General features: G+C 41.5%; 2 protein-coding genes across 14 annotated transcripts in view; one reads left to right on the top strand and one right to left on the bottom strand.

Moving 5' to 3' along the window:
- On the bottom strand, window positions 1-5,600 carry LOC133545503 (gastrula zinc finger protein XlCGF8.2DB-like). Its single transcript, XM_061891161.1, has 3 exons — window positions 5,517-5,600; window positions 2,064-2,109; window positions 1-1,786 (listed from the first exon to the last, which is right to left on the bottom strand). The coding sequence occupies exon 3, from the start codon at window positions 1,485-1,487 to the stop codon at window positions 663-665; it is 825 nt and encodes a 274-aa protein (XP_061747145.1). The 5' UTR covers window positions 1,488-1,786; window positions 2,064-2,109; window positions 5,517-5,600; the 3' UTR covers window positions 1-662.
- A 749-nt stretch (window positions 5,601-6,349) lies between these two features.
- LOC133545459 (zinc finger protein 239-like) overlaps window positions 6,350-25,471 on the top strand; it is a 27,465-nt gene continuing 8,343 nt past the window's right edge. For 4 of the 13 annotated variants that reach the window (XR_009804839.1, XR_009804831.1, XR_009804835.1 and 1 more), the window contains exons 1-2: window positions 6,381-6,876; window positions 15,011-18,371. Coding sequence is in view for 1 of the 13 variants with exons in the window: in XM_061891072.1 (XP_061747056.1) it covers window positions 6,690-6,876; window positions 15,011-16,089 (1,266 nt within the window). In the remaining 12 variants the exon portion in view is untranslated. Of the gene's footprint in view, window positions 6,877-15,010; window positions 18,868-19,498; window positions 25,376-25,471 lie in introns of those variants that run through there. The other 9 variants (XR_009804834.1, XR_009804837.1, XR_009804836.1 and 6 more) reach the window with 9 other exon arrangements.

Below are 25,471 nucleotides of genomic sequence, written 5' to 3'. Positions count from 1 at the left end.
TTCAGCCTTTTTCTCTCACTTTTATATTGCATAAAGGTCTGGGGACATACAAATAAAACAATCATAACACAATCATCATATTACAAAAGAGAGGACTAAAGATCATTAATAAAATGGATTATAGAGACCCAACAAATGATTCATAAAGTCACACATTTTTAAATTGTATAAAAGACAACTGTTCAAATGATGTACAAAGTAAATAATAATAAGCTTCCTGAAGTGGTCCAGAAGATGTTTCAGATGTGAACCAGTTCATATGTATAACATATAAAAGGTGCTAATCTATGGGATCATTAACAATTACAAATAAAAATATGTAACACTTCAATATTTCAAACACCTATGAAAACAGAATAGAATAAGTCTAAAATTGTCTGATGAATATATATACACATGTTTACTGTATGTAAAATATGTATTGCACTGTTTACTCTCACCTTTTCAAATTGTTCTGTTCCAATTTGATAAAGGTACACAATGTTGCATATTAATGCATGTACTTGACTAAAAAAGCACCAATATAAAATATCTATTATATAAATGTAGAAGCATATTAAAAATATTGTTACACAAACAACAATGTCACACATGTTATATGTGCTGATGTTGTTAGAAAGTCACAATTAAAGTCTTGACAGTTTATTTAAAATCCTGCAGTTTCATTTGCTGCTGCTGTTCCCACCAGCACACTTGTGTTTCTTACACTGGTACTTAGAAGAGAATCTTTCACCACACACACTGCAACTCAACACTTTCTCTCCTGTGTGTCTTCTCATGTGTCTTATAAGGTTTGATGGGTCACAAAAGCTTCTATTGCAGATTGAACAGGAATATGTTTTTTCACCAGTGTGGGTTCTCATGTGTCTTTTCAAACACTGATTTTGAGTGAAACTTTTACCACAGGAAAACAGTTTTTCACCAGAGTGTGTGCTCATGTGTTCTTTCAAATGGTGATTTTGTGTGAAACCTTTATCACACATTGAACAGGAAAAAGGTTTTTCACCAGTGTGTGTTCTCATGTGTACTTTCAAATGTTGACTTTGTACAAAATATTTGCAACAGATTGAACAGGAATGCGATTTTTCACCAGTGTGTGTTCTGTTGTGTCTTTTCAAATTCTGACTTTCTGTAAAACCTTTACCACAGATTGAACAGATGAAAGGTTTTTCACCAGTGTGTGTTCTCATGTGCACTTTCAAATTGTGACTTTGCGCAAATCCTTTACTACAAAGTGAACAGGTAAAAGGGTTTTCTCCAGTGTGTGTTCTCATGTGTCTTTTCCGATTACGACAGTATTTAAAGGTTTTGTCACAGAGAGAACATGTGAAGTGAGTGTTGTCAGTGTGACATGTCTTATCATCTTTAGAGTCTTCATCATCAGTGTCAGGAGAGTGTGACGTTGTGTCCTCACTATCTGATAGTGGAGCTAAGAGCTTGTCTGCTTGTGATCCTCCACAGTGGTCTCCATCAGCTTCTGTTGTCATGTGTTGTGTTGAGCTGCTGCTTGGAGGCTCCCCCCCTCCCCTCTCCTCACTTTCACCTTTGACCTCATCATCTTCACTCTTCACAGGGACACCAGTCACTGGGAACTCCTCCAGTCCTTCAATGTGCTCTCCTTCATGACTGATGCTGTGTTCTGCTGCTTCCTTTTTAATGTGGGGGGACTGTGGCTCTTGCCCTCCCTCTTTAATGTGTTGGGAATGTGGAACCTCTTCTTCCTCATGTCCATAGGGACATTGTGGTTCCACCTCCTGCTCATGAGGTAGAGGTTCTTCTTCGAGGTCTGCGGGACAGGAGAAAACAGACAGTCCAGCTTTGCTCAGTCACATGAAACATTGTCCTGCACCAACATATGATCTCACAATCTCATCAGTTTCCCCTCACAGCAGTCAGTGTACTTCCAGCTGACACATGAAGAAGACCTTCAGGGCAATGCCTTGCCAGGCTAACGCCCAATCCACCTTAATCATATAAAAACATCCTAAATTTAATTCCTGCAATCCATACTAGTGTGCTGTTCTCCCTCTGAATAAGTCATACACACACAGGAAATAACGTACCACATGCCAGCCTCCACGCAGTAGTACTAGTGATGAGCTCCCCCTGCTGGTGGACAATAATTACATTATTTTCACATTCATCTTTAGAGATATGTCTACTCTAAGAAAACAAAAGTAGTCAACATGTTGGCCAAAAAAAACACATCTGTTTTGCTTTCATTTAGATAGTGTCGCCACAGTTAAACTAGAAAGAAGTAATCAGATTACTGACTACTCCTTCAAAAGATAACTTGTTTACCTTATTAATAATGGTAACAATTAATTTGAATAATTTAGTGCGTTTTCTAGACACTCAAATTGCGTTACAGTGAAAACTGAGAAGGCATCATTCATGTAGTCCACACATTCAATGAGGTAAGCTACAATTAATAATAATAATAATAATAATAACTAGATGTAGCAATTCCTGAAGGAATTGTGTGGGAATGCTGCAATGCTGAAGTTGAACTGAAATGCTGACAGAATGTAGTATGAATGTAAGAATAGTTTGAATGTTGGAATGGCTTGAATGTTGGAGAGTTGGAATTTCCAGGAAAATGGGAATTTCGTTTAGAACTTGGGAAAGTGTTACTTTGAATGTCCAGGATGGACATTCAAAGTTGATGTGGAATGGTTTGAATAGGTTGAAAAATGTGGGAATTGTGCAACCTGGAAAAATGTCCAATTCATTTCAATACAGAAGGTATAGGATAGGCAAATATAAGCTTTGGCTTCAGCCTATTCCTTTTTTGGTCATTCTTTTTCTTTTCTTTCGTGTGTAAATGTGCATTATTTTATACATATAACATGTACTGTAAAACTGATCACATAAAATGGTTGATAGATTTGATTGATAATATGATGGAAATAAACTTATTTCATTCATTCATGGTAACTTCCTGGAAATTTGGGAATTTTGGGAAAAGCGGGGTTTATTTGAAAATGATTAACATCATGAATGAGTTGAATGAGTTGGTGTTAAAATTGTTTAAAATGGTCAAGAAATGTTGAAGTAGTAACAGTTTTTTAATTGAAAAATGGTATTACGGAATTTTGTGAAAACCGGGAATTTTTCAAGTTCTTAAACCAACTTAGTTTATTGCCCTGACTAAGAGGAATGTTTTGACAGTTGAACGGTGGAAATGGGTTGAACAATGTAAAAGGAGTCACCGCACTAAAGAAGACTGGAAATAAGGTTAGAAAAAAGGAGTAATTCCTGTAAATGCGTTGAACGTGGAAACATGGTTGTTTGAATTTTCAGGATGAATTGAATGTGTTGAAGGTGGAATGGTTTGAATTGGTTGAAAAATGTGGGAATTGGGGAAATTTGAAAAATGGATAATACAGTATATTTTAATTGGGAAAATGCCATAAACACTGGGAATTCCAGGAAATCCGTGAATTTCTTAAATAAGTGTTGAAAGGGAGCACACAATTCCTGAACAGGCTGAATATTTAGAAGTTGGAGCGGTTTGTATCACATCAAAAATGTGGGAGTGGTGCAACTTTAATTTCAAAAGGAATTTCATAGAAATTTTATAATTTCGGGAAAGCGGAATTTCATTGGAAAATGCTAAACAGTGTGAATGTTCTAAATGAGTTGAAGTGTTGAAGTAGCAACATTTCTAATTGATAAATGGTATTATGGAATTCCTGGAATTTTGAGAAAACCAGGATGTTTTTCAATTTCCAAAAACAACTTTGTTTTTTGACCCGATTAAGAGGAATGATTTGAAGGTGGAACGGTGGAAGTGGGTTGAAAAATGTGGAATGAGTAGTCGCTAGAATAAAGGGTTAAAAAAGGGTTTGAAAACCATGAATTCTGGGAATTCCTGAAATTTTTTAGAAGTTGGAAAAATGATAGTTTGAATGTCCAGGATTACTGAAATATGTTGAAGGTGGAATGGTTTGAATTGATTGAAAATGTGAAAATAGTTGAAGTTAGAAAAATGGCCAATTCATTTTGAATGGGAAAAATTACGAAACACTTATTTCTTCTCGTTTCAAGCTAGTTTAGCTATTAGCTCGCCCGTACTTTGTGTGTAACATGTTTAGCCTTGTCCTACTGTCCTTCAGTGATAATACTACTTGTAAGAAATGTAATATATTTGCTGCAATGGAGGATGGTTGAAGGTGTGATGTAAGAAGATACAGTTAGCTCTCATGAAAACTAATTCCTCTGGTCGGCCAACTGAACATCAAAAATACAAATCAGTGATTAAAAATCTGGATGTTTGGGGTCTTTGTGAGTGGAAACTAATGTATTATGTCCCATACTAAATCAGAGTTTTAAGGTTTGATGAACATGATGGCCTAGTAGTACGAAGTTTAGTTTCTACACAGTTTGGTGAATATATGTATATAAGTAAAACTGCATCTGTTGTCTTGTCAGTTTTGTTCAACTGAACTCCTATTCTTTGTACAAGTTAAAAAAGATCATAGTGCTAATTTTTTTTAGCCTGTCAGTGTGGTCGTCCATTGTATGATATCATTAAGCAAGCGGCGCAAAAGCCAACTTTGATCCTGTATGGTTGTATTGTGATGTGTCTTCTTCCATCCATCTATCCATTTTCTACTTCTTGTCCCTTTTCATTTATCATGAATTGATTAACGTGGACCCCGACTTAAACAAGTTGAAAAACCTGTTTAAAAAACACCTGAATGGTGTTACCATTTAGTGGTCAATTGTACCGAATATGTACTGCACTGTGCAATCTACTAATAAAAGTCTCAATCAATCAATCAAACGGGGGGGAAGGCGGGGTACACCCTGGAAAATTCCATAAAACCTTTAAACTATTTTTATAATGTTATCCTAAGTAAAAATATATCCTCCAGTTTGTGGCTATTGTAAGGCATATTTCCTGAGGATATGCATTTTTACAGCATTTTTTAAAGAGATAGCATTCTGGGTATATTATATTGATCAACTAATTCTTATTTAGGGGGCTTAGTGAGCGGAATGAAGGTGCTCCCATTGACTCCAATGTTGGAATTAGGATAGTTAAGGTTTTGCTAATATTTGTTTAGGAATTAGATTACATAAAAAACAAAAACATGTTATTGTCTTACATTAGGGATGTGCATGGTAGGCAAAGTTAAAGAAAATCTGATCCCCTTTGATAACTTTTCTACATCCTGTGAACGGGCTGATGCTGTGGTGAAAGTGAGAACATAAATACATGTCAGGAAAAAGCAAATTTCAGCAAAAATTGATGGCTGGGAAACAATTTAAAACCTGGTCAAATATTGTTGGCGGTAAACCCAGAGAGGCATGTGTATGTTATAAGATGATAGTAGAAATAGCTTTATTATTTTGGTTTAGGGGGCCCCGTCATGGGGGCCACCCCCGGCCCAGCTCTGACTTGCTTTACCACTGGTCATTGTGATTATATTATATATTCCAAATGGCATGTTCTTGTTATTAATCAAATATAAAGTTAGTAAAGATGTGAGAGTAAGAATTAAACAAACCTGTTCTGTGTAACACAACTTGATGTTTCTTGAAAAGAACGTCCAGTAGTTGATAGTTTTCCTCCTTTGCTCTGGAAAGTTCTGTCTCGTATTCTGCTATCGTTATTTCTAACACTACACATATTTCTTCAACGGCAGCAGTTAGTCGCTGATCCACCAACGCTCTCAACATTTGTAATGTAGACATTTTCACACAATCACAACACTTTACTCTCACACTTGATCTCTACTTAGCGATGAGTTGATAACTTCTGTGTCTTCTGTTAGCAGCTAACAAGCTAAGCTAACTAGCGAGCTAAGCTAACTAACAAGCAAAGGTAGCACGAGAAGCGGCACAGTGCGAGGCGACTATGTTCTTAAATAAAGAATCAAAGATGTATTTTATATGACGTATATATTTCAAACTGGAGAACAAATAATAAGGCTGACTTAGCGTCCTGCTCGCGGCTTTCTGCGTCGAAGTGCTTTCACAAGTTAGGACTGCTCTGTTCTGCTACTTTCCGTTTACGCCGGAAGCTGGGAATAACGTCACAACCGAGTGGACGAAGATAAAATAAAGCGGCGATTGTCACATGAATGTATCTTCAAGACGCTTAACAAATTTGGCTTCGGTAATTATTTCTGTAAAACAATGATGACTTTGTACTGCAATGGTAATAGCTCGATAAAGCTCAAATCTGCTACATCATTCTATTTTAGTTACATTATTGAGTTTACAACCCCCTGGCGCTGATTTGCACTGTTTTGTACTTATTTTGATTATTATTATTTATCGATTCTTTGTATATGTTGCAGTTTTATTAATAAAGGTTTATTAAAAAAAAGAAGGCAGCAGAACAGAGCAGTACTGCCTTGTAACGTCAAGTGTGCCAACTGTCGTGAAAGCACATCGACGCAGAAAGCCGCGAGCAGGACGCTAATAAGTCAGTATTATTATTTGTTCTCCAGTTTGAAATATTTACGTCGTATAAAATACATCTTTGATTATTTAGTAAAGGATAAAGTCGTCTCAACGCGCTAGAAGCACTGTGCACTCGTGCTATCTTTACTTGTTAGTTAGCTTAGCTCGCTAGTTAGCTTAGCTTGTTAGCTGCTAACAGAAGACACAGACGTTATCAACACATCGCTAAGTAGAGATCAAGTGTGAGAGTAAAGTGTTGTGATTGTGTGAAAATGTCTACATTACAAATGTTGAGAGCGTTGGTGGATCAGCGACTAACTGCTGCCGTTGAAGAAATATTTGTAGTGTTAGAAAGAATGATAGCAGAATACGAGGCTGAACTTTCTAGAACAAAAGAGGAGAACAATCAACTACTGGACGCTCTTTTCACGAAACATCAAGTTGTGTTACACAAAAGAGGTTTGTTTACTTATTACTTTCAAATGTTTACTCATTTGATATTTGACTAATAACAAGAACATGGCATTTGGAATATATAATATAATCACAATGACCAGTGGTGGAACAAGTCAGAGTTGGTCCGGGAGCGGCCCCCATGACGGGGCCCACTAAACCTAAATAATAAAGCTAATTCTAACATCATCTTATAACACACACATGCCTCTCTGGGTTTACCGCCAACAATCTTTAACCAGGTTTTAAAAAGTTTGCCATCCATTTTTCCTGACATGTATTTATTTTGTCACTTTCACCACAGCACCAAACAGGATGTAGAAAAATGATCAAAGGGGATCTGATTGTTTGTTTGTTTTTTAACTATGCCTATCATTCACAATCCTTATGTAAGATTATAACATGTTTTTATTTTTTATGTATTCTAATTCCTAAACAAATGTTAGCAAAACCTTAACTATCCTAATTCTAACAATGGAGTCAATGTGAGTGCCTCTATTCCGCTCACTAAGCCTCCTAAATAAGAATTAGTTGATCAATATAATATACCCAGAAGTAATTTTTTTTAAATGCAATCTCTTTAAAACATGCTGTAAAATGCATATCCTCATGAAATATGCATTATAATAGCCACAAACTGGAGGATACAGTTTTAATTAGGATAACATTTTTAAAATAGTTTAAAGATTTTATCATCCATCCATCCATCTTCTTCCGCTTATCCGAGGTCGGGTCGCGGGGGCAACAGCCTAAGCAGGAAAACCCAGACTTCCCTTTCCCCAGCCACTTCGTCTAGCTCTTCCCGGGGTATCCCGAGGTGTTCCCAGGCCAGCCGGGAGACATAGTCTTCCCAACGTGTCCTGGGTCTTCCCCGTGGCCTCCTACCGGTTGGACGTGCCCTAAACACCTCCCTAGGGAGGCGTTCGGGTGGCATCCTGACCAGATGCCCGAACCACCTCATCTGGCTCCTCTCGATGTGGAGGAGCAGCGGCTTTACTTTGATTTCCTCCCGGATGGCAGAGCTTCTCACCCTATCTCTAAGGGAGAGCCCCGCCACACGGCGGAGGAAACTCATTTCGGCCGCTTGTACCCGTGATCTTATCCTTTCGGTCATGACCCAAAGCTCATGACCATAGGTGAGGATGGGAACGTAGATCGACCGGTAAATTGAGAGCTTTGCCTTCCGGTTCAGCTCCTTCTTCACCAGAACGGATCGGTAAAACGTCCGCATTACTGAAGACGCCGCACCGATCCGCCTGTCGATCTCACGATCCACACTTCCCTCACTCGTGAATAAGACTCCTAGGTACTTGAACTCCTCCACTTGGGGCAGGGTCTCCTCCCCAACCCGGAGATGGCACTCCAACCTTTTCCAGGCGAGAACCATGGACTCGGACTTGGAGGTGCTGATTCTCATTCCGGTCGCTTCACACTCGGCTGCAAACCGATCCAGTGAGAGCTGAAGATCTCGGTCAGATGAAGCCATCAGGACCACATCATTTGCAAAAAGCAGAGACCTAATCCTGCGGCCACCAAACCGGAACCCCTCAACGCCTTGACTGCGCCTAGAAATTCTGTCCATAAAAGTTATGAACAGAATCGGTGACAAAGGACAGCCTTGGCGGAGTCCAGCCCTCACTGGAAATGTGTTCGACTTACTGCCGGCAACGCGGACCAAGCTCTGGCACTGATCATACAGGGAGCGGACCGCCACAATAAGACAGTCCGATACCCCATACTCTCTGAGCGCTCCCCACAGGACTTCCCGAGGGACACGGTCGAATGCCTTCTCCAAGTCCACAAAGCACATGTAGACTGGTTGGGCAAACTCCCATGCACCCTCAAGAACCCTGCCGAGAGTATAGAGCTGGTCCACAGTTCCACGACCAGGACGGAAACCACACTGCTCCTCCTGAATCCGAGGTTCGACTATCCGACGTAGCCTCCTCTCCAGTACACTTGAATAAACCTTACCGGGAAGGCTGAGGAGTGTGATCCCACGATAGTTGGAACACACCCTCCGGTCCCCCTTCTTAAAGAGAGGAACCACCACCCCGGTCTGCCAATTCAGAGGTACCGCCCCCGATGTCCACGCGATGCTGCAGAGTCTTGTCAACCAAGACAGCCCCACAGCATCCAGAGCCTTAAGGAACTCCGGGCGGATCTCGTCCCCCCCCCGGGGCCTTGCCACCGGGGAGCTTTTTAACTACCTCAGCGACCTCAGCCCCAGAAATAGGAGAGTCCACCACAGATTCCCCAGGCACTGCTTCCTCATAGGAAGACGTGTTGGTGGGATTGAGGAGGTCTACGAAGTATTCCTTCCACCTATCCACAACATCCGCAGTTGAGGTCAGCAGAACACCATCCGCACCATACACGGTGTTGATAGTGCACTGCTTCCCCTTCCTGAGGCGGCGGACGGTGGTCCAGAATCGCTTCGAAGCCGTCCGGAAGTTGTTTTCCATGGCTTCCCCGAACTCCTCCCATGTCCGAGTTTTTGCCTCAGCGACCGCTGAAGCCGCACACCGCTTGGCCTGTCGGTACCTGTCCACTGCCTCCGGAGTCCTATGAGCCAAAAGGACCCGATAGGACTCTTTCTTCAGCTTGACGGCATCCCTTACCGCTGGTGTTCACCAAGGGGTTTTAGGATTGCCGCCCCGACAGGCACCAACTACCTTGCGGCCACAGCTCCGATGTGCCGCCTCGACAATAGAGGTGCGGAACATGGTCCACTCGGACTCGATGTCCAGCACCTCCCTCGTGACATGTTCGAAGTTCTTCCGGAGGTGGGAATTTAAATTTTCTCTGACAGGAGACTCTGCCAGACGTTCCCAGCAGACCCTCACAATGCGTTTGGGCCTGCCAGGTCGGTCCGGCATCCTCCCCCACCATCGCAGCCAACTCACCACAAGGTGGTGATCGGTAGAAAGCTCCGCCCCTCTCTTCACCCGAGTGTCCAAAACATAAGGCCGCAAATCCGATGACACAACTACAAAGTCGATCATGGAACAGCGGCCTAGAGTGTCCTGGTGCCAATTGCACATATGGACACCCTTTATGTTTGAACATGGTGTTTGTAATGGACAAATTGTGGCGAGCACAAAAGTCCAATAACAAAACACCACTCGGGTTCAGATCCGGGCGGCCATTCTTCCCAATCACGCCTCTCCAGGTTTCATTGTTGTTGCCAACGTGAAAGTTGAAGTCCCCCTGTAGGACAAGGGAATCACCCGGGGGAGCACTTTCCAGTACTCCCTCGAGTGTATCCAAAAATGGTGGGTACTCTGAACTGCTGTTTGGTGCGTAAGCACAAACAACAGTCAAGACCCGTCCCCCTACCCGAAGGCGGAGGGAGGCTACCCTTTCGTCCACTGGGTTGAACTCCAACGTGCAGGCTTTAAGCCGGGGGGCAACCAGAATTTCCACCCCAGCCCGTCGCCTCTCACTGTAGGCAACGCCAGAGTGGAAGAGGGTCCAGTCCCTCTCGAGAGAAGTTGTTCCAGAGCCCTTGCTGTGCGTCGAAGTGAGTCCGACTCTATCCAGCCGGAACTTCTCTACTTCGCGCACTAGCCCAGGCTCTTCCCCCCCAGTGAGGTGACGTTCCACGTCCCAAGAGCTAGCTTCTGTAGCCGAGGATCGGACCGCCAAGTGCCCTGCCTTCGGCTGCCGCCCAGCTCACATTGCACCCGACCTCTATGGCCCCTGCTATGGGTGGTGAGCCCATTGGAGGGGTGACCCACGTTGCCTCTTCGGGCTGTGCCCGGCCGGGCCCCATGGGAACCAGGCGCTCGCCATCGTGCCCCAACTCCGGGCCTGGCTCCAGAGGGGGGCCCCGGTGACCCGCGTCCGGGCAAGGGAAATCTGGGTCCATCTTTTTTCTTCTTCATAGAGGTCTTCGAGCTGCTCTTTGTCTGATCCCTCACCTAGAACCTGTTTACCTTTGAAGACTGCCAGCATTTCCAATTTGTCGACAAACCAGAGCAATACTTACTCCAATCAGCAGATGTCCTGTTGTCATAATTCCGAATAGTTGGATATCTTCACGTCCTCGAGAGAAAAGGGTCGCCAGGCATGCGGCCCTCCTTCTCCCAAGAGTCCGTCGTGTGTCCAGCAACAACCGCTTCGTCACGACAGCAGGTTCCCCCAAACCCAATATATTGTCAATTTCGTTGAGGCCAGTTAAATAGTTCCAATGTTTAGATTTGGAGAGCAGTGCAAAAAGAGGCAAAAAGAAAGTTAAGACAAGACAAAACAAAGAAGCAAAGCAGGAGAGATAAGGGAGAGGAAAGGGGAAAATCCACCCTCGGTGAGTGCCAGAGAGAAATATAATATTACGCCGTAGTTGATTGGTCGATATGTTCGTTGTGACCAATCAGGACATCTGTTATGAATGATGACGTCATTACCGCCATTTTCCAAATGTAAACAATGTCGGTTCTCGAGAGAAAGGACGCTTCACGAGTAAAAGAAATTGATAAACATGTCAAAAATAAGTTTTGGTGGGACTGGATGGAAAGGGAAATCACCGATACTGTTGGGAAGAAGGAAGTTACGACTTTGTTCGGCGATTTTATTCGGAAAATCGATCGTCCCGGAAAAGTTTCTTGCATGTGGTGTCATGATAATATTGACTATGGATAACGAGGTTTCAAGGCTTTGCAAGTACATGCGAAACGCCAAAAACATATGAAACAACTTGAAGCAAGGAAAACAAACTTTTCACTAGCTGGTACTTTTGGATGTCAACCGTAAGTGAGCAAACCTTACAGACTTCATCCTTTGTTTACATCGACAACTGCCGTAGACATCGAGAGGAAAGATCCACCCAAACAACCCACTTCAGTTGCAGACAGGGTAGTTAATAATGAGGTTAGCTAAAAAATCTTTGCTTGCGAAATACGCATGTTTGTTTTAAATATTAACCAATTGCTTTGCGAAATATAAATGGCTTTTTCTAAATATAAAAAGCCACGTGAAAATATATTATGAAATTACAGAAATTCAAAAAGTCGCATTATTGATTCCAGTTAACAATTTATTTGAAATAAATTTGCATATAATACTAGAGTCAGAAGTTGGCAGTGAAATCCAAAAAAGTAGCTACAAAAGCCGAGACCAAAACGAAAATGCAGGCTGCTCAGAAATTTGCAAGGAAAGCTCATGTTAGGGCTCTCCGAGCAAGTAAATGTGTGAAGTGAACTGAAGTAATGTGGTAATCCATTTGTAGACCTATTTTTGTCTATAATCCAAAAGTGTGCAAGAATTTGATATATGTGTAAACGTGTATGCAGAAATTTCATCAAATGATACATTTTTATGAAAATATTTGCTAATAAATGTGAAATTTTAATCAAGAGATTATTGTTAGATCTTGACTCAAAATAGCAGAAAATGCATCCTAAGCGGTGTTTTAGGATTAAAAAAATTCAGCTGATTTTGTAAATCTTCATTCCCATCCCTGGATAAATGAAAAGGGACAAGAGGTAGAACATGGATGAATGGATGGAAGAAGACACATCACAATACAACCATACAGGATTAAGTTTGGCTTTTGCGCCGCTTGCTTAATGCTAACATACAATGGGCGACCACATTGACAGGCTAACAAAAAATAGCATTGTGATTGTTTTAAACTTGTACAAAGGTTTAACAAATAGGAGTTTACTTGATCAAAACTGACACAAAACAACAGATGCATTTTTACTTACATACTTATAATCCCCAAACTGTGTAGAAACTAAACTTCGTACGACAAGGCCATCGTGTTCATCAAACCTTAAAACTCTGATTTAGTATGGGACATAATACAATTGTTTCCACTCACAAAGACCCCAAACATCCAGATTTTTAACCGCTGATTTGTATTTTTGATGTTCAGTTGGCCGACTAGAGGAATTAGTTTTCATGACAGCTAACTATCTTCTTACATCACACGTTCAACCATCCTCCATTGCAGCAAATACATTACATTTCTTACAAGTAGTATTATCACTGAAGGACAGTAGAACAAGGCTAAACATGTTACACACAAAAGATGGGCAAGCTAATAGCTTAACTAACTTGAAACGAGAAGAAATAAGTGCTTAGTAATTTTTCCCATTCAAAATGAATTGGCCATTGTTCTAACTTCAACCATTTACACATTTTCAATCGATTCAAACCATTCCACCTTTGACATATTTCAGTAATCCTGGAAATTCAAACTTTAATTTTTCCAAGTTCTAAAAAATTCCAGGAATTCCTAGAATTCACGTTTTTTCAAACCATTTTTTGACCCTTTTTTATGGCCACTACTCCTTCAACATTTTTCAACCCACTTCCACCGTTCCACCGTCAAATCATTCCTCTTAACAGGACAAAAAAGAAAGTTGTTTTTGGAACTTGAAAAACTCCCAGTTTTCCCGAAATTCCAGGAATTACATAATACCATTTATCAATTAAAAATGTGACTACTTCAACACTTCAACTCATTTAGAACATTCACAATGTTTAGCATTTTCCAATAAAATTCCGCTTCCCCGAAATTCTCAAATTTCCATGAAATTCCTGTTGAAATTAAAGTTCCACCACTCCCACATTTTTGATCTGATACAAACCGCTACAACTTCTAAATATTCAGCCTGTTCAGGAATTGTGTGCTCCCTTTCAACACTTATTTAAAAAATTCCCGGATTTCCTGGAGTTCCCAGTGCTTAGGGGATTTTCCCATTCATAATACACTGTATTATCCATTTTTCAAACTTCCACAATTCCCACATTTTTCAACAAATTCAAACCCTTCCACCTTCAACACATTCAATTCATCCTGGAGATTCAAACAACCATGTTTCCACATTCAACACATTTCCAGGAATTCCTGTTTTTTTCTAACCTTATTTCCAACCTTCTGTATTGCGATGACTTCTTTCACATTGTTCAACCCATTTCAACCGTTCCACTGTCAAAACATTCCTCTTAGTCAGGACCAAAAAACAAGTTGGTTTAAGAATTTGAAAAATTCCCGATTTTCACGAAATTCCGAAATGCCATTTTTTTATTAAAAAACTGTTACTACTTTAACATTTCGTGACAGATTTAAACAATTCCAACACTAACCAATTCAACTGGTTCATGCTCTTCATCATTTTCCAAAAAATCCCGCTTTTCCCCAAATTCACAAATTTCCAGGAAGTTACCATTGATATGAACCTATTCAAACCATTCCAACATCAACACATTCCACTCATCCTGGACATTCAAACTAACATATTCGCAAGTTTTAAACCTAATTCCAGTTTTCCTGGAAATTCCTACTCTTCAACATTCAAACCATTCCAACATTCAAACTGTTACATTCATACTATATTCTTTCAGCATTTCAGTTCAACTTCAGCATTGGAGCATTCACACACAGTTCCTTCAGGAATTGCTTCATCTAATTATTATTATTATTATTATTATTATTAATATTATTATTATTATTAAATGTAGCTTACCACATTGCATGTGTGGACTGCATGAATGATGCCTTCTCAGTTCTCACTCTAACGCAATTTGAGTGTTTAGAAACGCACTAAATTAATCTAATCCATTATTACTATTATTAAAAAGATATACAAGTTATCTTTTGAAGAACTACTCAGTAATCTGATTACTTCATCCCGGTTAAATTGTGGTGACACTATCTAAATGAAAGCAAAACAGATGTCATCTTTTTTGGCCAACATGTTGACTGTGCTCATGCTTTTTTAGTGTGACATGTCTCTAAAAATTAATGTGAAAATGACAGTAAATATTTTCCACCAGCAGGGGGAGCTCATCACTAGTACTATTGCATGGAGGCTAGCATGTGGTACATTATTTCCTGTGTGTGTATGATTTATTCAAAGGGAGAACAGCACACCTTCAGGTATGGCGTCTACCATTAAGGATTGCAGGGATGACTTTCAGGATGTCTTTATATGAATAAGGTGGATTGGACGTTGGCCTGGGAAGGCATTCCCCTGATGATCTTCTTTATGTGTCATCTGGAAGTACCCTGACTGCTGTGAGGGGAAATTGTTGAGATTGTGAGATCATATGTTGGTGCAGGACAATGTCTCATGTGACTGAGCAAAACTGGACTTTTCTAAAGAATGTTTGTTTTCTCTTGTATCGTTAGACGTCGATGAAGAACCTTTACCTCATAAGCAGGAGGAGGAACCACAGTCCTCCAACATACATGAGGAAGAAGAGGTACCACAATCCCAACATTTTAAAGAGGGAGGAGAGGAGCCACAGCCCCCCCACATTAAAGAGGAACATGAGACGCCACAGACCCGTAGTGTTAAACTGACCCTTCACATTAAAGAGCAAGAGGAGGACCCACTGATCCCTCACATTAACAAGGAAGAGGAGGACCCACTGACCCCCTACTTTAAAGAGGAAGAGGAGGAACACCGCATCAGTCAGCCTAAATGGTTGGAGGAGTTCTCAGTGACTGGTGTCCCTGTGAAGAGTGATGATGATGTGGTCAAAGGTGAAAGTGAGGAGAGGGGAGGGGGGGAGCCTCCAAGCAGCAGCTCAACACAACACATGACAACAGAAGCTGATGGAGACCACTGTGGAGGATCACAAGCAGACAAGCTCTTAGCTCCACTATCAGATAGTGAGGACACAACGTCACACTCTCCTGACACTGATGATGAAGACTCTAAAGATGATAAGACATGTCACACTGACAACACTCACTTCACATGTTCTCACTGTGAAAAAACTTTTAAATCTCCTAGGAATTTGAAAAGACACATGACAACACACACTGGAGAATACCCCTTTACCTGTTCACTCTGTAGTAAAGGTTTTGCACAAAGTTACACTTTGAAAGTGCACATGAGAACGCACACCGGTGAAAAACCTTATATCTGTTCAGTCTGTGGTAAAGGTTTTACAGAAAGTCAAAATTTGAAAGTACACAAGAGAACACACACTGGTGAAAAACCTTTTTCTTGTTCAATCTGTGGTAAAGGTTTTACACAAAATCAAAATTTGAATGTACACAAGAGAACACACACTGGTGAAAAACCTTTTTCCTGTCCAATCTGCAACAGAAGCTTTTGTGACCAATCAAACTTTGTAGCACACATGAGAAGACACACAGGAGAGAAAGTGTTGAGTTGCAGTGTGTGTGGTGAAAGATTCTCTTCTAAGTATCAGTGTAAGAAACACAAGTGTGCTGGTGAGAACAGCAGCAGCAAATGAAACTGCAGGATTTGAAATAAATTGTCCAGACTTTAATTTTGACTTTCTAACAACATCTGCACATGTAACATGTGTGACATTGTTGTTTTTGTAACAATTTGTTTAATATGCTTCTACATTCATAAATTAGATAGTTTGAAATATGAGAATATTACATATTTGTATTTGTATTTGTTAATAATCCATAGATTTGCACCTTTAAATGATATATTGTACATATTTACTGGTTCACATCTGAAACATCTTCTGGACCACTTCAGGGAGCATAATATTATTTACTTTATACATCATTTGAACAGTTGTCTTTTATTCACTTTTAAAATGTGTGACTTCAGGAATTTTTGGGGGGTTTCTATAATCCATTTTATTAATTATCTTCATTACTCTCTTTTGTAATATGATGATTGTGCTGTGATTATTTTGTATGTATGTCCCCAGACCTTTATGCAGTACAAAAGTTAGAGAAAATTGCTGAATTGTTTGTGGAAGGATGTTTATTTTAGTTAATTTAATTAATTAATTTATTTTTTTACAAACTTATGTTCGTGGATAAGACAAAAATTCCCATTATTGGGTTTTAAACATTTTAAATATGTTGTATTTTTAAACATCCCCAAAACAATATCAATATCAATCAAAGTTCGGAGTGTCAGGCAAAAGCCAGAATTGTACATCATCCCACAGAGATTTACTTTGCATTACGTTGGAGCCAAATTTCCTTATTTGTTTATTTAATTTTTATTTGGTTTTCTCTATTTGATTGCTGGCCTCTGTTGATGCTGAATTTCCTTTTTGGCAGATTGCTCCGCCCACTTCATCTTGAATACCAGGAAGTGTTGACAAGGATGGGACCGTTGCTATGGTGCGGTTGCCATGGTAAGGTCATTTAATCGGGTTCAGGTGGGAGTACTCTGAGGGCCGATTGCATGGAGGACACAAACAGTTTAAGACCGTGCCGTGCGTGGTCAGGTCTCGCTACTGTGACAATGTTCCATTCAAGCCAAGGTCAGCATACATTATGTTCTATAGCCTACATTTGATTTCATTTTGATAGCTTGGAATAAACGGATTGTCATATGCAAACATATTTCCACAGTACTTGACATTGAATCATTTGCATGCGTCAAACTGGTCAACACAGTCGCCCTCAGTATCAGCTTAAAGGTAAAGGCTGTACAACAATACCAAAATGTACAGTAACGCCCACAAACACTTGCACTTTGTCAGCAAAGTTCTTGTAAAAAAGAAAAGAATGTTGCTGAGCTAATGCCCCGCCTATCCTCCCCCGAGCCACTAACGACTTCATCTGGGACACAAAGGACAAGACAAAAAGTGAAAGACAGACATAAAATGTATGCATCCTTTCTAACGGCCACTGGGGGGCAGTAGAGGTAACTATTCCAGCAAGGTTTTACAAAGTGTTTTACAAGGTCTGACTCAAATTGCCTACCTGGTCTGTGTGACTACACTCTGGCAAGCCATGTTGTCTGATATAGTCCTCAAACATACATTTTGCTACTGTAAAGGCACGCTGGAAAAAGTTGACATAGCGTGTAAAGTAGTCCATGACCACAAGTGCACACCTGTTGCTCTAAGATGTGACAGGTAACTCAGTAATATTCATAGCAGCAGATCCTATCATGTTGAAATGTACCATCTTTATCTTTCATGATGGTCACTGCGCTTAAGCAGCTTGGATCAAGCGTCCAGTCAATGTTTGGCTTTACCGTGTCTAATTTCAGATATTTCACTTTCCTTTTCTTGGATGCTTTGCCCCCAGAAGATTCAGCCTCACACTTTTCCCCTGCTCCCACTTTTAGTACTATGGCCACAGCGAGTCGATCAGATGAATTGTTTCAGCTTTAGTTTTTACTTCCTGATCCAACCCTGACTTGGAATTTAACCCTGGATTGGAATTTAACCCATGCAAGACAGAACTGCCAAATTTGAATGACTATCACAAACAGAAAGAAAACTACAACATCGGTGAAGTCAGCACAAAGCGTCAGATGGACACAACAACTGTGCCAAGAGCCAAGGTCAAATATTTTCTTGTGCTTGGAGACGGCACCATATCTAACATTAACATACACACTGTGATGTAACATTATTCGGTATTAAGAAGGGACCCTTATTTTGAAGGCAAGTTGCTCCTTCCTCTGGTTTCCGGAAGTCTGCGCGTGACAGTCTGACGCTCACTTGTTTACACACGAGACGTATTTACGTGATTCAGCGCTTAAAGTTTGTTTTGTCTTCCACGAAGTGCCCTGGAAACATTGTCTGTAAGTCTTGTGTCTGTTTTATGAGTAACATGAAGACGTTGTGTGTGCGTGTAAATGTAAAAAAAATAGTACTGTGTGAAGATAGCTTGTTCTCCTGTTTTAGCTTGTTGCTACTTAGCATTTAGCGTCTTTGCTCGCTAGCTCACTCCTCTAAAGGAGGGTGCAATGTTTGTGTCTCTCCTCTTCAGTATATAATGTATATTATATACTGGGTTTTACATACGTTTATGAGCACTGTTTACATGCTATTGTATGGGCTGTGTGTGTATGTGTGAAAACATGTTATGCAGCAAAAAATGTATGGACATGTTACTTAGTAGTGTTTATTTGACATATATTTTGTGTCTCTTTATACAGTTTTACATAAAAAAGAAAAACAAAACAAAACTAATCAATACAAGGAAAAGAGAAAACAAAGAAAGAAATGACCAATTAGACAAGAAGAAAGGAAAAGTGCATTCTCTGTGAAAATCACTAAAGCTTGTTAAAGATAAAAGGCCTGGACTCTTTCTTCCATTTCCTTGGGATCATCATGTTAACTATCTGTCAACTTGTTTACGTCACTGACACAGACACGTAGGACGGAATACACACCTTGATGAGTTACCCACTAGATTTGTAAAGTCTGTGCTGAGCCGTTTGTCACCACAATTCCTTCATCTTGTTAACGTCTCACTTCAGACTGGAACATTTCCAAAGGCCTAAAAGGGGCCGTTTGCAACATTTACACAGATGTCTAGAGGGCGCTTGTAGCGGTAAAGTCCTATACTATTACTGCTACTGGTTGCCGAATATAAATGAAGCTAGTTCAGACGTGTGCAGCCGGCTAATAATTGATGTCCAAAATTGTGTCCATGTTTAACAAAAATATTTAATATCATAAAGTCACATTTATATAACACACTTTGTACAAAAACGGAAAATACAAGGGAGCAAACAAATACTAGCCTGGCACAGTCAAAAACTGTTGCGCCTCTACTCAGCAACACCTGAGCAAGATCCTGACTCCTCCCTAAATATCAAGGCACTTGGCCTTAGAGCCAACCCCTTTAGTGACGTCATCAATTTGACAGACAGAAAGTGTATTTGGCTCTAACAGCGCTAACTTTCCAATTTATTTCACACAGCACATCCCTCCTTCTTTCGGCTTCTTGGACGTAATGATGTAACTACATACGTACGTAACACATGCATTAGCTTTGGTTGTTGTTAGCTAATAATAGTGATTTGGATAGTTAAATTGAATGTAAATCCTATCTTAACAGTAAGATTAATTGCAAATTGTTTGTTGCCTCTCTTGGACAGCTTTTTTACATGTTCACCTGTCTGCACGTACGTGTCACCAGACAGGGTGAGTGACCGCCGTAAACACCAATAATTTTATACGGACTGGTAAAATGTTTTATTATATAACCTTAATAATTGTAAAAGTAATAGTCTTAATGCCACAGTGCTGAACAACGATCTGCCTATATCAAACCTGCCATTTTTGGGTAAAATCCTGAAAAAAGGTATCTCCCAAATCTGGTGATGTGCAATACCACTGATTTTTTTTCAGATCCGATAACAAGTAATATCCAGGCTGGTATCGGCAATACGGGTCTAATACTGATACTATGCGCAAATATACTCAATGGGTCTGGTAATGTTTAAAAAGTAGTGTATTTTAAGTGCTGCTGATCTTGGGGAATCATCTTCAAACGATATAAAGTCAGAGGGCGAAACAAATAATGGTGTTATTCTGCATTAAATGCATTATCTTGTCTATATTCAATTCTGTATGAAGTGTATTCAAATAGTCTACATAAAAGGAAACATACATTTGCTGTTATATAATACTGAGTGACTCATTTCACCTGCCGGTAATTTTCTTAAATAAACAATTGACCGACTGAATGACTGAGCACAGCACAATGTGCCGCTGCGCTACGTACTTACCTCTGCGGGTGAAAAAATAGTTCCCACCATCCACGTTTCATTTTGACAAGATCTCAGTGATTTAGTAACTTTTCAGTGTGTTCATGTTAATGATATATATTATCTAAAATAAAGTATCAAAACTATCAATATTGTGACTCGAAAATCGATATTAGAGCATAGAGAGCTGGTATCGGCCATATTGAAATTTCAGTATCGATCTGTACATCACTACCAAAAGGTTGGTGACTTTTTCCTATTTAACAATGTGTTTGATACTTTCCAATCAGGCTTTAGGTCCCACCACAGAAGTGAAACAGTGATAAGGTGACAAATGATATCGGCTTGTAAACGGATGCAGGACAAGTCCCAGTCTTGGTTCTGCTGGACTTGAAGGCTGCCTTTGACACAGTTGACCATACTATCTTATTACAGAGGTTAGAAAACTGGGTGGGAATATCCACTTCTAAGAACTGGTAACTTTGTTTCTGACCAAAGGGTTATGACCTGTGGGGTTCCTCAGGGCTCTATTCTGGGACTCTATTGTTCAACGTGTACATGCTGCAACTTGCACACCTTGACACTGAATATTCATGAAAGACATAACAAGGCCGCCATTGTTTATTCATTTTAATAAGTGGTATGACCGTGTGAGAACTTCTGTAACTAAGACAAATCTACATGTGTGACACTTTTAGCCTAGTGAGAATGTTTCATACCACCCAGCCACCAATGTACGTGACACGGTTGGACGGTAAGGGACAGTTCTGAGGTGGTGTTCAGTCATGCTGGACAAGAACTTTTGGCACCACCTCAAAGGCATCTGGAATGTTGTCCTCCGAGTCTTTCGTCATAGGGAGGATCTTAGTGTTGTCTTGTGCTGTGACATTTCCAGTTTTGCTGGGTTCAATGCCACAGTGTACAGCCAGCTTGGCATAGATTGAGTGGAATTGCTGTGTGTTGGCATTGTTGTTGCAGCCTCCTGTTTATAATAAGAGAAGAGTACATAAATACGATTGTGCATTAGCAACCTCATCTTACATTCTTTTTGGCATTTCCATATATAGTTATTAATATTGTATTTCTTGAAATGTCTTATGCCTATATAAAAGATGAAACAATTAAAATATTTCTCTTCATTTCATATTTTCAATTATCAACACACAGCACATGATTTATGAAGGTAAACAAATGTAACGAACAATCCTTGACGTGATTAAATGAGTGAGTCGTTAAAATATATATTTGGTATCATTTTATAGTTAAAGTCCCAATGATAGTTATACACACACACTAGGTGTGGTGAAATTATCTTCAGCATTTGACCCATTCCCATGTTCACCTCCTAGGAGGTGAGGGGAGCAGTGAGCAGCAGTGGCCATGCTCAGGAAATATTTTGGTGATTTAACCCCCAATTCCAACCCTTGATACTGAGTGCCAAGCAGGGACGTAATGGGTCGTATTGTTTAAGTGTTTGGTATGACTCGGCCGGGTTTGAACTCAAGACCTTCCAGTCTCAGGGCGGACACTCTAACCACAGGGCCACTGAGTATGTCTTATAGATCCGTTTACAGTGCACAATAAATCTGATTTATTTTTATGCCCTCAAGTGACAAAGATCTGAATTTTTTTGACAGTCCAAATGCTTCAAAATCCTTCTAATATGATGTTTTGGCATCAGATTGAGGCCACATCAGGGGGTAGTCCTGAATACGATTGGAATCTGATCTTTTTAAGAGTGACTTCATTCTAAACGCAATGCGACAAGAATGTGACTTTCTTTTCAGCTTTGGGCGAGCTACGTCATTCGTGTGTGCCGTGGATATTTGTGGATATTTTAACCACAACACCCGGTTTTGGTGAGCAAAGTCTATTTAAGTCGATTACATTTTCGGTGCATCACTTGTCAGTAGTGCGCAAATAGTAGGCTATATGTAATATATACATTTATTTGTATATATTATTTACTTTGATTCCAAAGAAATAGCAATTGTCGAAGGACCGGAATTCACTCTGTGGCGAGTTGAAAAATAAAGCTCCTGTAGATCCACGCTGATGTCCGTGTCTCCTCTACTTAACAGCCATTAAAAGATTACAACCCTCCCAAATATATTACACTACATACATCCATTCATACATTATATTACTTTCATTTACTTTCACGTAAAAAAAACACTCATTTTGAAGGTGTTGCGACTTTCATTTTATTTTGTGGTAGTAGCGAATTCCTCCCGGTCAACTTTACTAATAAAATATGAACTTCACAGCTAAAAAACAACGGCGGACATGAATTGTAGATGAGACTAATATTTGTAGCAGGAGAAAAACTGCTAAAAAACGTATCATTTTCCTCATTAGCGTCACGATCTCAGCACCACAAATAAATCCAACTTTGTCTTACACGGATAAATGGGTTGTACTTGTATAGCGCTTTTCTACCTTCAAGGTACTCAAAGCGCTTTGACACTACTTCCACATTTACCCATTCATACACACATTCACACACTGATGGAGGGAGCTGCCATGCAAGGCGCCAACCAGCACCCATCAAGAGCAAGGGTGAAGTGTCTTGCTCAGGACACAACGGACATGACGAGGTTGGTTCTAGGTGGGATTTGAACCAGTGACTCTCGGGTTGCGCACGGCCACTCTCCCACTGCGCCACGCCGTCCCATATGAATATGAATATTTTAATTAGTGGAACCCTCAGATTTGAAGACATTGGTGCATCTAATGGTTTATTCTCTAAATCCTTGTGAGTGTCAAATGAAGTGAGGTCGCTGATGATAAATGATTTAAATCTCTGAGCTGCTATCTTACCGTGGTAGAGGAGTTTGCGTGTCCCAATGATCCTAGGAGCTATGTTGTCTGGGGGCTTTCATGCCCCCTGGTAGGGTCTCCCAAGACAAACAGGTCCTAGGTGAGTGATCAGACAAACAGCAGCTCAAAGACTTCCATGGAATTACAACAAAATGAACCCAGATTTCCCTCGCCCGGACGCGGGTCACCGGGGCCCCGCTCTGGAGCCAGGCCCGGAGTTGGGGCACGATGGCGAGCGCCTGGTGGCCGGGCCTGTCCCCATGGGGCCCGGCCGGGCACAGCCCGAAGAGGCAACATGGGTCATCCCTCCAATGGGCTCACCACTCATGGGAGGGGCCATAGAGGTCGGGTCCAATGTGAGCTGGGCGGCAGCCGAAGGCAGGGCACTTGGCGGTCCGATCCTCGGCTACAGAAGCTAGCTCTTGGGACGTGGAACGTCACCTCACTGGGGGAGAAGGAGCCTGAGCTAGTGCGCGAGGTAGAGAAGTTCCAGCTGGATATAGTCGGACTCACCTCGACGCACAGCAAGGGCTATGGAACCAGTTTTCTCGAGAGGGACTGGACTCTCTTCCACTCTGGCGTTGCCGGCAGTGAGAGGCGACGGGCTGGGGTGGCCATTCTTGTTGCCCCCCGGCTCAAAGCCTGCACGTTGGAGTTCAACCCAGTGGACGAGAGGGTAGCTTCCCTCCGCCTTCGGGTGGGGGGACATGTCCTCACTGTTGTTTGTGCTTACGCACCAAACAGCAGTTCAGAGTACCCACCCTTTTTGGGTACACTCGAGGGAGTACTGGAAAGTGCTCCCCCGGGGGATTCCCTTGTCCTACTGGGGGACTTCAACACTCATGTTGGCAATGACAGTGAAACCTGGAGAGGCGTGATTGGGAAGAATGGCCGCCCGGATCCAAACCCAAGTGGTGTTTTGTTATTGGACTGTTGTGCTCGTCATGGATTGTCCATAACAAACACCATGTTGAAACATAAGGGTGTCCATATGTGCACTTGGCACCAGGACACCCTGGCCGCAGTTCCGTGATCGACTTTGTAGTTGTGTCATCGGATTTGCGGCCTCACGTTTTGGACACTCGGGTGAAGAGAGGGGCGGAGCTTTCTACTGATCACCACCTGGTGGTGAGTTGGCTGCGATGGTGCGGGAAGATGCCGGACAGACCTGGCAGGCCCAAGCGCATTGTGAGGGTCTGCTGGGAACGTCTGGCAGAGTCTCCTGTCAGAGAGAGTTTCAATTCCCATCTCCGGAAGAACTTTGAACATGTCAGGAGGGAGGTGCGGGACATTGAGTCCGAGTGGACCATGTTCCGAACCTCTATTGTCGAGGCGGCTTATTGGAGCTGTGGCCGCAAGGTTGTTGGTTTCTGTCGTGGCAGTAATCCCAGAACCCGTTGGTGGACACCAGCAGTGAGGGATGCCGTCAAGCTGAAGAAGGAGTCCTATCGGGTTCTTTTGGCTCATAGGACTCCGGAGGCAGTGGACGGGTATCGACGGGCCAAGCGGTGTGCAGCTCCAGTGGTCGCGGAGGCAAAAACTCGGACATGGGAAGAGTTCGGGGAAGCCATGGAAAAAGACTTCCGGACGGCTTCGAAGCGATTCTGGACCACCATACGCCGCCTCAGGAAGGGGAAGCAGTGCACTATCAACACCGTGTATGGTGCGGATGGTGTTCTGCTGACTTCGACTGCGGATGTTGTGGATCGTTGGAGGGAATACTTCGAAGACCTCCTCAATCCCACCAACACGTCTTCCTTTGAGGAAGCGGTGCCTGGGGAATCTGGTTGGCTCTCCTATTTCTGGGGCTGAGGTTGCGGAGGTAGTTAAAAAACTCTTCGGCGGCAAGGCCCCGGGGGTAGATGAGATCAATCAATCAATCAATCAATCAATCAATCAATGTTTATTTATATAGCTCCAAATCACAAATGTCTCAAAGGACTGCACAAATCTTTACGACTACGACATCCTCGGAAGAACCCACAAACGGGCAAGGAAAACTCACACCCAGTGGGCAGGGAGAATTCACATCCAGTGGGACGCCAGTGACAATGCTGACTATGAGAAACCTCTAGGGGACTGAAAGCAATGGATGTCGAGCGGGTCTAACATAATACTGTGAAAGTTCAATCCATAGTGGCTCCAACACAGCCGCGAGAGTTCAGTTCAAGGCGGATCCAAGACAGCAGCGAGAGACGGTGGTAACGAACTGCTCTCAGAGAGACGTGAAGGCTAAAGGCTGAGTGACACACAGCAGTCGGCACACAGTGAGGACTTTGCTTTTTCACGCACCTCCAAATGTTCTTCTGACTTTGTGTGAAGATGATGTTCACTCAGCCACATGCTAACATCTGCACTTGGAT

Source organism: Nerophis ophidion, linkage group LG28 (assembly GCF_033978795.1).
Source record: "Nerophis ophidion isolate RoL-2023_Sa linkage group LG28, RoL_Noph_v1.0, whole genome shotgun sequence".
Lineage (NCBI taxonomy): Eukaryota > Metazoa > Chordata > Actinopteri > Syngnathiformes > Syngnathidae > Nerophis > Nerophis ophidion.
This window is presented reverse-complemented; position numbering and strand designations above follow the sequence as displayed.

Bases quoted from the DNA above. Each gene is read 5' to 3' on its own strand.
- LOC133545503 (XM_061891161.1), bottom strand. From the start codon at position 1,487: ATGACAACAGAAGCTGATGGAGACCACTGTGGAGGATCACAAGCAGAC.